At 35.8% G+C, this 12,126-nt stretch overlaps 1 protein-coding gene across 1 annotated transcript; it reads left to right on the forward strand.

Annotated features, from left to right (window-relative positions):
- The first annotated feature begins 1,100 nt into the window (after window positions 1-1,100).
- LOC127860519 (cytochrome P450 2U1-like) lies at window positions 1,101-10,368 on the forward strand. The gene is made up of 6 exons (XM_052398633.1): window positions 1,101-1,847; window positions 2,169-2,454; window positions 3,038-3,267; window positions 3,495-3,714; window positions 8,864-9,084; window positions 9,333-10,368. Exons 1-6 carry the CDS (start codon window positions 1,508-1,510, stop codon window positions 9,521-9,523), a joined length of 1,488 nt encoding a protein of 495 aa, XP_052254593.1. The 5' UTR covers window positions 1,101-1,507; the 3' UTR covers window positions 9,524-10,368.
- The last annotated feature ends 1,758 nt before the right edge of the window (window positions 10,369-12,126 follow it).

Raw genomic sequence — 12,126 nt, forward strand, 5'->3', positions numbered from 1 at the left:
GTTTGTGCAGAGGACAGTAGCAAAAACAAGTGCTGTCTCCGTAGGATGACATACGCCCCCGATAAACGCTTTAATAGAAGTTATGAGCATTTTTCAAAACCTAAACGCCGACCCTAAGTTCAAGGTCAAAGGGGTCAAAATTTGTGTGTGTATGGGAAGGCCTTGTCCATATACACATGCATACCAAATATGAATGTTACATCTGAAGCGACATAGAAGTTATGAGCATTTTTTTGAAACCTAAATGCAAAGTGTGACGGATAGACAGATGGACAGTGCGATCACTATATGCCCTCCTATGGGGGCATAAAAATGTGTTTCACATTGTTTTGGTAAATTAGTAATGTAGTTAAATGAGCAGAATCATCAATTATAAAGTTATTGATTATAAAGTGTTGCTGGCATATTTGATGCATTCATCTAGCTATAAGAAGGTCCCTGTTTTATCCCCACTGGCACCGAGTGAGGGTTCTCAAAATCTGTAAACAATATGAATAACTTCATATAGGGTCAAGAGCCTTGTTGATATGGGGGCTAAACACCTGAAATCAAAGCGACCCAGGTTAAAGGCCGAGGCAAAATAAATAAAAAAGAGGCCGCATGAGCCTGCTATACTCTGAACAAGTATTGTTTCTTCTCAGAAAACTGGCTTAAGTGTTTTACTAAGCTTTAGACTTTGAGTTTCAGTGCACTCAATCTAAAATAAATTGGTCAAATTAAATAATAATTTGTAAAAAATAAACATTCTGCACAAATTCAATTATTTACTTTACCTGTGTGCATGAATCATTTCAGTCTTGATGGTTAGTGAACTATGTCAAAAGCACCATATCTATGAAACACTTGTATTTTGAATAGTGCAATGTTCCACAGAAATGATGCTGATGATAATTCTACACGATGATGAATTATTAGATATATTTCTAAATTCCATTTCCACCAACAATTCGGTTATTTCACTACCAGTTCACATGCTTCATACACAGTTGAAAATAACACTATTTCACTCAACAACCGTGACACATGTACTAAATTTTTCAACTTTTCGCAATTAAACATGTCTTCTACTGTTATTGTTGTTGTTGTTCTTTTGAAAGTAGTTCGAAAGATGGCGACCATTAACCCAGAGATTGATTTATGAAATAAATCGTCTGCTGATCCAGAGTGAGATAGTTTAAGCAAATCGCTTGCACGATGTTAACATTACGTTTACATGTATGTGAGAGCATGGAACGACAACTCTGGTGGGAGATTGAATTTAGCTTTATGAGAAAATTAAGTGAAATTACCAAGGGCATTTCATATAGTGAATGTCATATACTTGTGATAGTTTAAGTCTAACATTGAAATGGAATCAAATGATGTAACATCTAAACAAAGAGTACATATTAGTATATAAAGCTCGTCCATGTCTTTCGAAACAAACTGTGATTAAATAAACAAGTCCAAATTCAATTACGCAAGCTATAATCATAATCAGTGGACGGTATACATACAGTGCGTAGCTATGTTGGAAGGATTTTCCGTAACGTCTGTCGGACTGATTATCTTGGTATGCTTCCTGGTTCACCGGGTTCTGTTCAGCAGAAACGCCGGAAACCTGCCGCCGTCTCCCGGCATCTGCCTTCCCTTCATCGGGCATAGCTACCTTATGCGAGCGGATATGAGGCCGACATTGGCGCGACTCCGGAAGCAATGCGGCGATGTGTATTACATGAAGTGGGGGAGCGTACCGGTCGTGATCCTCAGCGGATATGACGTCATTGTGGACGCCTTCAAGAAGCAAGCCGATCCTTTCGCATCAAGACCGAAGTTGTTCGTTTTGGAAAAGGTCACCCGAGGAAAAGGTAAGCGTATTCATTGGCTTGCATTGTATACAACATGGCGTAAAAAACATAACAGTTTTACGATAAATAATACATTTTGGTCTGTTACAGAAATAAATACATAATTATATACATATATATATATATATATATATATATATATATATATATATATATATATATATATATATATATATATATATATATAGATATAGATATATACATATATATATTCAGGAGTATTTACAATGCCTACGTAACAGTTTTGTTAAAATCACACCCGAAAGCACACTAGGTATGAATTTCTTGCACTTGAGTCTGATTGGTTAACCGTTGATTCAGGCATAGTTATGGCTAGCGGGGAACCATGGCGTGAGCACAGAAGATTCACACTTGGCACACTGAAGGACTTTGGTATGGGCAAGACCAGGCTAGACGCTACCATACAGGAACAAGCTGCGTTGATGGTCGAGGAGATAGGAAAGCACAATAGTGAACCTTTCGATCCCAAAGATGTGATTAGTGCCCACGTCGCTAACGTGATTTGCTCGATGGTGTTCCGAAAACAGTTCAAACATGACGACCCGCGATTTAAAGGAATAATACAAAAGTTCGATGAAAATATAAAGTAAGTTTATTGTGAATTGTATACAAAATATTGAATTTCCAATAATCTATTTGTGAACGATTACATAAATAAGCGAATAAGTCATTAGACTCGGGTTCCAGCGTATTATATACTGTATGGGCCCGTGTTTCATCTTATCCCACCATCAAAGTACATTGTTGACATTAACCCCCAACTTGTGTCAGCTTTGCCGGGATTGATGTCCTTAGACATGGGTTGCGCCTTTTTTCATTTTTCTTTTCTATGGTTAACATGAACAAACAGAATGACTAAATAAATAGAATACCAAGAAAGTCTCGAAGAAAGAAGCGCTCGTTTGCTCGGCACGAAAACATGAACAACTGGTCAAATGTTCGTGATTAAGAACTTATAATAAGGCATCAGTAACCAAAGCTAACCCAGCCTCTCACTGGTAAGGCTACACACCTGAGCTCAGTCTAAACAAAAGTGATCCCGTTAACAAAACGAACATGTTACACTAAAATAGCGCAGAGTAATATTCTCTAAAGTAATGACCTGTTAATAAATGGCTTGTCGCAGTATCAAATCACCTTCTGGTCACGAAACAATAATTTCGCTTCAGCTCCGCGGGCGGCATCGCCAACTTCTTCCCGTGGGCAGCCCGCCTGCCCGGGGATCCCTTGGGGGTCGGACGTATGATCGCCAACTCGGACGCCGTGCACGCCTACTGCGCGGACATAGTACGGGAGCACGTGGAGACGTTCGACGAGAACTGCATTGACGACCTGGTCAGCGCCTACATCAGAGAGTTGAAGAAGCACGAGCAGACGAACGAGCAGACGACTATGAGCTGTGAGTATTATACTGTTTGTTAGGTCAGCTTTGAGTGACTTTCATTCTTTATGACGGTTCATGATTCATTTATGGCAACAAACTTGTGCGTATGGCAATTACGAAGAGAATTGCAACAGTATATATTTTATATACATACCTTGTTCTTAACAATGGCCGCAACTCCTAAATTGTCCAGTTAAATAGTTACTGGTATGTTACTGGGTGCGTTAATCTTTTTATTTCAGACGAGTATCTCGAGACACTAATCGGGGACTTGTTCATGGCCGGCTCGGAAACGACGACGACCGCGCTCCGATGGAGTCTCGTTTGCCTAACGGAATATCCAGAGATTCAAGAACGCTTGTATCGGGAAATTACAAGCAGCATCGGCATTTTCCGCCCTCCTTCCGTCATGGACCGGTCATCCTTAGTGCATGTGGAGGCCTTCTACATGGAGGTGTTAAGGTAAGGTGCATGTTGATTTTATCAATATGGATGCGTACAAATAGAAGCTATTTATTGTTCGGGTGTTCATTCTCTACTGATTGGTATTTATAGTCTACCCATGGGTGTTCGTACTGGACCCAAGTTTGTTTATACTTGACCTATGGCTGTTTATACCTTGCCCACGGGTGTTTATATTTTACCCATGGGTGTTTCTTCTTTACTCATATGTATTTATACTTGACCCATAAGTGTTTATACTTAGACTTTGGATGTTCATTATTTACCCATGATTATGTATACTCTTTTATTCTTGGCCAATGAGTGTTTATTCTTGTCTATTGACTCATGAGTGTTTATACATGACCTATGATTATTTATTCTTGACTCATGAGTGTTTAAACATGACCTATGAGTATTTATTCTTGACCCATGAGTGTTTATACATGACCTATGAGTATTTATTCTTAACCCATGAGTGTTTATACATGACCAATGGGTATTTATTCTTAACCCATGAGTGTTAATACATGACCTATGAGTATTTATTCTTAACCCATGAGTGTTTATACATGACCTATGATTATTTATTCTTGACCCATGAGTGTTTATACATTAACTATGAGTATTTATTCTTGACCCATTAGTGTTTATACATGAACTATGAGTATTTATTCTTTACCCATGAGTGTTTATACATGAACTATGAGTATTTATTCTTGACCCATGAGTGTTTATGCATGAATGATTATTGTTTCTTTACCCATGGGTATTTATTCTTGACCCATGAGTGTTTATACATGAAATATGAGTATTTATTATTGACCCATGGAGTGTTTAAACATGAACTATGAGTATATATTCATGACCCATTAGTGTTTATACATGAACTGTGATTAATGTTTCTTGAATCATGGGTATTTATTCTTGACCCATGAGTGTTTATACTTTACCCACGGGTATTTATTCTTGACCCACGGAGTGTTTATACTTTACCCATGGGTATTTATTCTTGACACATGAGTAGTATACACGATCTATGAGTGGTAACACTTGATACATGAGTGTTTATAATTGACCTTTGGTTGTTTATACTTTACCCATGGGTGTATAATCGTGAACAGTGGGTGTTTATTTTTTCCCATGGGTGTTTATACTTGACCCATGGGCGATTGTAATTGCTAATGTACATGTAGATGGAGTTTTATGTTTCTCCATGTTGCTCCATCATTATACGTATTTAGTTCACGCACGGACTCTAGATTACACGGATATGAAACGGGACCGTTACGCCAAATATCTTGTTGTGTCTAAGTCACGTGACCGTGTCGTATCTGTCGATCTTTTATCGAAGCGCCGATGTTATACATTTGATGTACCCACTCACGTATTTTGTTAAATTATAGTTTCATTTCTAGGCCGATTTTGACAAATTATATATCATTAGAAAGCTTACGTAATGTAGTTTTCAGATATATAAATATATATTAAGTTTTTCTTCTGATTTTGGCAGCCCGGCGAGTTATAACTTTAACTTTTGCAAATAACATACCGTTTTGGAGTTTTAGAATCTAGATTTACGGTTGACATGTTCGTACTTTATACCGATTTGTAGCGTTTATATTTGGAGTTCAGTTTTAAAAATAACATCTTGCTTAGGAGAATAGAATTCTGTATACGATAGAAAAAAAAATTGTTTAAAAACGAAAGTAATTAAGGAATGAAGGCGGGAAAATGTAGCGCGCGTTCCTAACGCACTGAACTGATGCTACGGTCTTGGCGATTATGCTTTTGTTTAGATACCGGCCATTGAATTTCCTTTGCCATGATTATTATATTTTTTATGAAATATATTGAGATATTTTGTTCTAGAGACTTATCCATAAAGCTAAGTATTAATGAAGCTTAATAAATTTACGATTTCAGCTCTTGATTATAACACAGAAAGGGTGTTAATTTTATGATGAAACAGCGTATACAAATGTATAGCGGACCCTCTTGATATTTTTCGGCTTTGCATACTTCAAATATAATGGGTGTCAAAACATTTATCGTTTGTTGTTTATTATCAAAAAGGTAATTATGTAAAATTATATGAATGGTTATTAACCATAAATTATCAATTAATTAAAATTATTTAAAGATTCTTGAAAATCACGGTCAACTGTCTATGCATGTATATTGAAATATCTTTATAAGTTAACAGAGTTATAAATATATAGAATTCTAAATTAAAACTCTGTATTATTTGTATTCTTCGGAAAGATTATTTAACCCCGTTGTGGTCAAATGAGAATGCTGTTTTTAATTAAGTTGTTCCGTACACTACCATACACTCTTTATAGGACTACGAAATGACGGAGTTTTTTTACCGGTACCCGCTAAATACGTTAAATGTTAAGTATTAGATTTTTTAAATGTTTAAAATGTTCATGTATAGGTATTAAGCACTTATAATTATTGTGATTTAGCTGGCTGACATCTATACAGTATTTAGTTTATGGCAATCTGTATGGGCAGATGACCATAAATGTTTACAATACGCTACATATCTTATAAACGCAAAATTGAGTATTTGGCGTTACATTACTCCAAGAAATGACCACTAATACCACGAGAAGACATGGAGGTATCATAAAAAGTGTAATCTGACCAGACATTGCCACCTGTGGTTAGGGACCAATATACAAGTATAGGTCCCTGCTGTGGCGTAAGACACCATAGTGTTATTTAGTATTGGTCGGCACAGTATCTGATCATAACGAGATAATTGGTTTGTGCTGAACACAGGGGCTATAAAACCACAGATCTATCAATAAACAAGATTATTGAGATATCTTTTTTTGAACACCGCGATAAAAATGCTCAAACTATGGACTCTAGATTACACGGATAAGAAACATGGCAACATTCTCAGAATCATAACTGCTATATGTGTAATCACCTAACAATTCGTCTAAAAATAATTTATATATTTGAGTTGAAGACGATGTACTGTTGTTTAAGTCTGAATAAACTATCTGTCTGCCTGTCTTAATCCAAGCCGTCATCGTCCCGGTGAAAAAAAATCTGATTTTCAATAGTTGGACATGATGCCCTGATGTCAAAATACGAAATGACCCGCGTAACACGGACCGATATTTTCAAGAATCTTTAATAAATTGATAATTTAAGGTAAATAACATTTCAAATAATTATACATAATTACCTTGTTGATAATAAACAGCAAACGATGAATGTTTTTGACACCCATTTTATTTCAAGTATGCATGCAAAGCCGAATAATATCGAGAGGGTCCGCTATATACGCTGTTTCATCATAAATTTTACACCCTTTCTGTGTTATAAACAAGAGCTGAAATCGTTAATTTATTAAGATTCATTTATAATAAGCTTTATTGATATGTTTCGTGAATAAAATACTACAATATATTCCATAAAAAATATAATAAGATGGCAAAAGAAATTCAATGGCCGGTTTCTAAACAAAAGCATAATCGCCAAGACCGTAGCATCAGTTCAGTGCGTTAGGAACGCGCGCTACATTTTCCCGCCTTCATTCCTTAATTACTTTCGTTTTTAAACAAATTTTTTTTCTATCGTATACAGAATTCTATTCTCCTAAGCAAGATGTAATTTTTAAAACTGAACTCCAAATATAAACGCTACAAATTGGTATTAAGTACGAACATGTCAACCGTAAATCTAGATTCTAAAACTCCAAAACGGAATGATATTTGCAAAAGTTAAAGTTATAACTCGCCGGGCTGTCGAAATCAGAAGAAAAACTTAATATATATTGATATATCTGTAACGTAACGTAAGCTTTCTAATGATATATAATTTGTCAAAATCGGCCGAGAAATGAAACTATAATTTAACAAAAGACGTGAGTGGGTACATCAAAATGTATAACCTCGGCGCTTCGCTGTACGCTAATCGTAAAAGATCGATGGCCACAACACGTTAAAACGCGCGGTGGTAAAACATAAAATGTGTATTTATTGTGTTTAACTCGCTATAAATCCATTAATAACAACGGGAATATAATAAAAGTTATATTTTTTTGAAAGAGGAATTAAGAAGCAACAAGACAACGTATAAACCAATAAAATCGGATGAATAGTTTTTGCATAAGATTGAATTTACTACAGTAAGGGTCAAATACTCGATTCATCTCCTGTTAATATACACTCCGTGGTTCACGTTGTCAGAAATGTAGGAATGCAAAAGAACGATATACACTATTGAATGATACAAGTATATTTTTATTGTTACTTAAGTATAGTTCATAATGAAGGGCTATAATACGGATTTAATTATCAGTCCAAGAAACCTGTCCGTGGAGGCGGCACTCTGACACTACCGCCGAAAGACTTGCCTTTGGCAAGGCCAATTTAAGATCAATTCATAGCAACGTTCATTTGTTGTCGCTTGTTTTCGATATTTTTACAGTGCTTTTACTCAGCCTTTTAGACACTTTACGACTTTTTGTCTATGCTGTTTTGACAAACAATATGTATAATTTTGTACAATACATGTTATAAACACCACAGCTTAAATATATAAATACTTATATAAATATTTTAATTTAAAGCGAGATTATACGATTTTTATATGTGTTGAATTGTAATATATTGAAACAAATATGTTATAATAACACACAATATGCAAGAAAAATGATACATTTAAGACGAGTTCCATAAAATTCAGCAAATAGTCAAATACAAATTAGCGCTCCGAGCCGATTGTGACGAAGATAATTCGTACATATTTTCCTACAATAACCGATGCATTCGTCTTTTTAGTAAGTGTTCGTGTGTCGTATGAATCGATATCGCTGCATGAATTTCAAATGAACCGTTAAACTAAATTTAGATTCACATCGTACATGCATGATATACATGCTGGCGAATTCGACTGTTCAGCCTTTTTCGATTTCAGAATTAAATATCTGACTTATTTAGCATTTTTCGACACATGTTATTTTTAACTTTTATTTTAGTTTATATTGAAAAATATGTATAATAAGTTTTTTTACACATTTTATATTAATTACTAAGTATTTGACAAGATCGTATATAGCCGCTTAAAGGGTTTATATGGCATTATTTGATAAAAGTTTCATTTTTTAAGTTTTTTCAATAGATTGAATACATTTGAATTTCAGATTCTGCAACTTAACAATCATCGCCGGAATGCACAGTACATCTGAAACTGTGACGCTCAGAGGTTACACTATACCACCAGACGCAGTTATTATTCCCGATATTGGATCCGTATTCAGGGATCCCGAAATATGGGGCGACCCGCTCGTGTTTCGACCCGACAGGTTCATTGACGAGCACGGAAAGCTAATCAAACGGGATGAATTTATTGCATTTTTCATTGGTAGGATTTGTGTAAGATTTTTTAAGATGCGTTTAATGTTAAAGTTTCAAAAGTTTGTTCAATATCGACCCACTCAAGTACGTGATATCACAGATCTATTCACTGACATGTATTGATATATCTTTGGGGACAGTGACGCAACGTTATGTTGTTTCTAAAATCCCTCAGCGAGTGCAATATTATTTGTATTTCGATAAAGTATACCTTTGCCAATGTTTATATAACTTTAAATCCACCGTTGCTTACAGGAAAACGCAGTTGTGTCGGGGAGTCTCTCGCACGGACCGAGCTTCTGTTGTTCCTTAGCAGCCTCGTGCAGAGGTTTCGTTTTGAAAGTCCGGCTGGGGAAGAAGTCTCCATGGCGACCACGGACGGGGTGTTCGGAATGGTGCATGCGCCGAAGCCTTACAGGATTGTAGCAGTACCTCGGGGCGGCTGACCGGCAGTGCACGTGATTCGCACATAATGACAATATAAAGATTTTGTATAATTCCTTTATACACATATTATGTAATTCAATTAAAATAATTTTAGTCAAATTTAGCAAAAAAAAATTAAAAAAGCGCAATCTTTAATACTTAAAAGTCTTTGGGTCGGCGCAAACATTTATGATTGGTAGGGTTAATTGAAAATAACTACCTTTTCTCTCTTTAGCTGATAGTTGTTATATTATATTCAATGTGAAACTTAATGTTATTGAGTCTCATAAAAGGGGTTCAATAAATACTTTAAAATTGTTTGAATTCGATAGTTTCGCAAATATCACGTATATAGTAATGCTTCCATGCACATGTGTCAGCGTTTTAGCTATTGTGAGGATTGATTAAGCATTGAAATAAAGACATTTTATGAGGCAAAGGCATCTACCGTCCATGTAAAGCCGCATCTGGCTTTTGTTGGTGTTTTTTGGTGTAGCTGTATAACACAGGTTTTTACCTTAACTTATTTTTTCCAAGAGCCCATAAAATATTGGAATCTCCGCCAGTAGGCCCGAATGAATAACTGGAAGTTTCGCACTGGTTAAAATACCTAAACTAAGCAAAATTGTATGTATTATGTATATATGTCTTCAAAGAAACATTTTAAATACGGAGAACTGTTCATCTAAATTTATTTTGATCATTTGCTCGATATTCTAATCAGCTCGACGATGCGGACTGGACCGCCAATCAGTTTTTTGTTGATATTAACATTATATTGCTATAATTTATCAAAAAGAACTTTATCATGACTATTCCTTATGTGTTTTGTGAGTTTATAATGAATAAATGCTAAAATATCTTGCTTCGTGTTCGAATTAGTGAACAATCTTGTGGCTGCAATGTTACCGAACTGCACCTTTATGAAAACGTAATCAAAATTGATGAGTGTGATTTGTTAAGCATATGGTAAGTTACCCAGAATTTGGTCATTTTTATTCCGGGCCGTTCTGGCGAGTGTAGTTGTTTAAAGGTTTAAATCGATATGCCGAAGTTCTGGAATCTATAGTTGTTAATGTATTGATCTAAATTGATATGAGTACTAGTATATAATGAATAAATTAGTAAGTAAAACAGAAGACAAGAAAAGCAACATATGATGTGTAGCAACATGTTTAAGTTATAGTTATATTACCACAAGATAATAGGACTCACGACACGTCATAATCAAGTCTCGTTACACAATATTAATAATAGCACTCCTGATAATAGAATACATGGTTATTTATTTTGCTAAATAATTAAACGCTTATTATAACGTGCATGCAATTCTAATAATCATAGCAAATGAGAAAATCAAATATATTTTAAAGAGTAGTGTTTATCTTTATAAATGCTTTATTCAACAAATTCCGTTATCACGGCCCTTTGCAGTTATTTTTCAATACATAAAGAAGGAAACACAATTTAATACATTCATTATGTACTAAAACTATCTTTTGTACGCCTGTTACATTTATGAGAGAGCATGACATGACAACTTTGTTATGAGATAGTCAACAACATAGATATTCATGAAATATACATAACGCCGATACAGAACAACTTTGGTGAACTGTGGCGCATAGATCAAGTCCTGTGTCGTTTGCTTCTTGGTACCGTGGTCTCTATTTTTCTGTATGCTGTCTACACAGATGATCTACCTCACTCACGGCTTTCTACTCCTGTCGACAATTTCATCTCCGGTGTGACCTTTATCACTTGACAATCGACGTCGACATCGTCTGCATCACACTTTCCTGAATTATGAACAGCGTTGCAAAGCAACATTTCATTGTTCAAGACGGCAGCTTTACACAGAAACTCAACTGACGACCCAGGCGACACCGATGTCGTCTGCTAGACACGTGTTGGTTTTCTCCCGCGGTCCAGGATTTAGACTTGACCCGGAAGTGACGAAGATCTGCCGAGTGATCTTTGTGCAGCATGGGATTATAGGAATCCGGATCAAATAAATTCTGAAAATCAAAACACAATGGAGTGGTAAGGCCTTTGTTTAATGTATCGTTTTCTTGGAAAACAAACCTCGCATTTGAGATATTTAAATTCACAAGAAATTTCACAGAAACATGAATAACGAACAAAAGCTACGACTTCATTTAAAGTATTATAAAATGAACGAGAAAAATAATTGGGCAGAGAAAATATAGATTTATATTTACATTGAACTTGTTGAAGAATGCCTTGTAACCGCCATGGAGCAGGTACACCTCGGGGAACAGTAGGGCGGGGTACTGGGCCTTGTGAAACTCACGGTGCTGACTGCGCACGAAACGGTATATCTTAGGTCCCCTTTCAGAGGAGAACTCGCAGTGGAATATGAGCACGTGACGTTTGTCTCTCTTGACGGGTTTCTGAAGAAGAGAAATGACGTCATCTTTAGTGAAGAGTTTGGCTGCCCCCTTTGATGTGACCGCCTTCAAACTCGTATGGCAAGCGCAGTCGACAATCGTGACGTCACTGAACACGTCATTGTAACCACAGGAGGGAATCCCGTATTTATATATATGCTATAATAGAATCTATATAAGCATATATAAAATAAATACAAAAAATACGGGAT

This window comes from Dreissena polymorpha, chromosome 15 (genome assembly GCF_020536995.1).
Source record: "Dreissena polymorpha isolate Duluth1 chromosome 15, UMN_Dpol_1.0, whole genome shotgun sequence".
Classification (NCBI taxonomy): domain Eukaryota; kingdom Metazoa; phylum Mollusca; class Bivalvia; order Myida; family Dreissenidae; genus Dreissena; species Dreissena polymorpha.